The sequence below is a fragment of the Austrofundulus limnaeus genome, unplaced genomic scaffold (genome assembly GCF_001266775.1).
Source record: "Austrofundulus limnaeus strain Quisiro unplaced genomic scaffold, Austrofundulus_limnaeus-1.0 Scaffold247, whole genome shotgun sequence".
NCBI lineage: Eukaryota > Metazoa > Chordata > Actinopteri > Cyprinodontiformes > Rivulidae > Austrofundulus > Austrofundulus limnaeus.
This window is the reverse complement of record NW_013952649.1, coordinates 872,606-876,147: the sequence shown is the minus strand read 5'-3', so window position 1 is coordinate 876,147 and position 3,542 is coordinate 872,606. Positions and strand designations below refer to the sequence as shown.

The 3,542-nt window shown below is 36.9% G+C and overlaps 1 protein-coding gene across 1 annotated transcript in view; it reads left to right on the top strand.

The window, feature by feature from the left end:
• Window positions 1-3,542, top strand: part of nherf4b (NHERF family PDZ scaffold protein 4b) — a 13,236-nt gene that overhangs the window by 6,915 nt on the left and 2,779 nt on the right. Inside the window, exons 7-8 of the mRNA XM_014020292.1 lie at window positions 2,005-2,209; window positions 2,282-2,478. Coding sequence (XP_013875746.1) covers window positions 2,005-2,209; window positions 2,282-2,478 — 402 coding nt within the window. The remainder of the gene's footprint in view (window positions 1-2,004; window positions 2,210-2,281; window positions 2,479-3,542) is intronic.

Below are 3,542 nucleotides of genomic sequence, written 5' to 3'. Positions count from 1 at the left end.
TTTTAATTTTAGAAAGTACAAATCTGCTTATGAATTATAAAAATTAGTAAGACTGTTAAAGCATAAATAAAATATTTAGGTCTGTAATTAGCAGATTTGTGCTTTAGTGGACTGGTGCCCACCACTGGTCATGTTAAGCACTTTAGAGCAGTGGTTCTCAGTTCTGGTCCTCAACAACCCCCATCCTGCATGTCTTAGTTGTTTTGGCACAACTCATGTAACTGAATGAGTGATTGGCAGGCTTCTGCAGAACTGAAAAACTACGTGAAGAGCAGGGAAACAAGTAAAACATGCAGGATATGGGTCTTTGAGGACCACGATTGTGCACCATGGCTTCAGAGGCATTATGTGGGCAGCAGCCCAGACACACTGGCATAGCTGCTAATCCGGTGTGTGCGCCTCACCACCTGGGCCTCCAGACTCCCACTGGTGGAAACACAGTTAGTACCACACTGCACCAGCAGGAGGCGTCACAATCAGCAGCTGGTCTGATCATCCTATTGAGCACATAAACATGAAGGTCACACTTTCTTTCCATTTTCACTGCTAACAAAAGAAAAAAACAGTTTTTCCTTCTCAGACTCTCCATCCAACACAACAATATGATGTGTTACACTGGGAGGGCAGTGTCAGGAACTATAATTCATCCCCTGCCACGTCTTCAACCCATTTATCATTAAAACATGTCTGAAATAACAGAATCACAAATCACCAATAACAAATTAACCCAGGAAGCCGATTTCTTCTTTGTCTTAATTAATGAGTCTCATTAACGCAGACTAAACCTACTCTACTGCCACCATCTGGATAAATGATCATGCTTACTGCTTACACGACATATAATTATCATTTTATACAATAAACAACCCTGTTTGTACAATATACTCATGACATAATGTGATAGTGTTAAAAAGTGTATTTTATTCTTTGTCAGTAGTTATTAAATAATCAGAATGCTAATCAAAAAATAATGGAAGCCAATGCAAACCTAATGAAGGAGCATTACTATTATGCAGCTTTTTTCTTCTTTCATTTCAGTCAAAATGTTGGATTATGGCAGTTACTTCTTGAAAATCTTGTAAAATCCAGACTAATCCTTACAACCTACCAGTGTTGTATRAAGTACTACAAAAAGATACTTGAGTATTTTACCAAAAAGTTACTTCAGTAAAAGTTACAGTCTCCTTTAGGAATATAACTTGAGTAGAAGTGTTAAAGTATGTGATATTTGTTGTAGTTAAGTATTAAGTCAAAGTGTAGATTTAAAATGAGCAGTTAGATTTTCTGTAAGGACATTTATTAGGAGGTGACCTCCCCAAAAACTGCAGAAATGACTGTTGTATTAAAAGAATGAATGGATGTTAAATTTAGGATGCACTAGTCCAGCTGTTTCAGTTTATATACATATATCAAGGCTGCACAAAGCTTTTCCCCAAAATGAAAATCTATCTGAGGGCTGCGGCCAAATGTAAGAATATAATTCATGAAATACAAATACTTCTTAAGTACAGTCCTTTTATTTGAAGGATTCTGTCCTGCTGGAGTGTGACATGATTTGTTTGTGTACAAACTAATACACTATCAGAGTTTTATATATTTATACTTCTCATTCAACCACAGTTAAATTCACTCTATCTAGGAGGCTCAGTTTATATGGATAGTTTTTATTTTTTACAACAAGCTGCAATGAAAACAAGCAGAAATGAAATAAAAGGAACAACTTTATACTTCTTGTCTTTTTTAAAATATAAGAAGTAAAAAGTACACTGAAAAATAATTACTCAAGTACAGATACACAAAAATTTTACTTAAGTACAGTAAAGAAGTATTTGTACTTGGTTACTTTACAAGTCTGTAAAAATCAGTGCATCGTAGGTAAATGAGACTAAAACTTGTTTCATGATGTTGATGATATAAATGATAAAACTCTGCTCTCCTCAGAGCTCAGTCCAGCTCACAGGACAAACGTGACCGTGACACTGAACTGCAAATGTTTTCTTTTAGCTGAAAAGATGTGGCAGTGCCATCACCATCCTGGTGATCGACAGTGAGAGTGAGAAGATCTACCTGAAGAAGTCCATGCCCATCCTGCCTGCCATGGCTGTCCCACACAACATGCCCTTCAAAGCCCGAAAACTGCACCTGATCTCTGGACCTGCAGGCTACGGCTTCCTGCTTCGACAAGAGAAAACACCATCAGGAAACATACGTCAGAGAAATAAATAAATAAATCCTAATCTGTGACTTAAAGAGGTTTTAATGTTTGATTTGTTGGAAACAGATCATGTTCTGCGGGAGGTGGACAGGGACAGTCCTGCTGAGACTGCAGGGATGAAGGATGGACAGATCTTACTGGAAGTTAACGGAGAGTCAGTGGAGTCGCTGAGTCATGAAGACATCGTGGACAGAGTGAGACGGAGTGGACAGCAGGTGTCCTTCACGGCCATCACTCCCTCAGGACTGGACTTTTATTCCAAGGTGGGCAACAGTCACTAAACACCAAGCTTTTCTCTTCATCACTTCTGTTCTCAATCACTTTTTTCTTGCACCTTTCTTTATTTATAAATTACTTCTTTTTGTAAACTTTCTCAAATAAATGGTCACTTTCTGAAGTCTCACAATATTTTAATTTGGTATTTTTTTTAGTTTTGAACATTGGCTGCTGTTTTACAGTTTTTAAATCACTGATTTGGAACACATTTATTTAGCTATTAGCCTGGACAAAGTATTTTGTTTATTTCACCACACTCTGATGTCACAGCTAGAACYTGATAACCATTAGACAGAACATCACTTCAAACTGGATTATTCATGTTTTTATGTTTGGCTGGACAGCAATCCAGAATCCCTTTAAGGCTTTATTTTACAACCTTTTAAACTTTAAACTGCCATAATGTTCACATTATGATTCCAATAGAAATACTAGACATGGGTTTTAACGATGTAAAACAAGTGTGCATTGCCATGTAGCATGTCATTGTAGCATGGCTTTTCCTGCAGCATTGGACTTGCAGAATGAACTTTGACCAAGTTCAAATGTGTTTTCTAAACCAGCTTGTGCCTGTCACGTCAGCAGGTGTTTGTAATTAAGGTAATTGTGTGAAAATATGAAGTTTGAAGAGATTTTTGTTAAAGTTGTATTAGCTGGGTTTTGAAAGCTGAACTCCTACATGAAAGACCATGACATAGACCATTAGACCAATGGAGCTGTGGCAGAAGGTGGTGGCAGGGGTTGATTTGTATGTGTGCAGAAAGAGGTCACATTGCCAATACAATTATTGACACAAAAATGCACAATATTACAAAAATAGAGCAGTATTAAGACAATATTATAGTAAAACATCAAAATACAATCATATTAGTATTGTAAACACTGAACTACTGAGATTAAATATAAAAAACTATGGCGCAGTACCAAGTTGAGTACAGCTGGGGGCAGTATTGAACCATTACAAGGCTGCATTGACTCCCATTTTATGAATTTGGAATAAAGTTTCAACATTAATATTTCAAAAACTACAAGTTGTACAGGTACCAAAAGG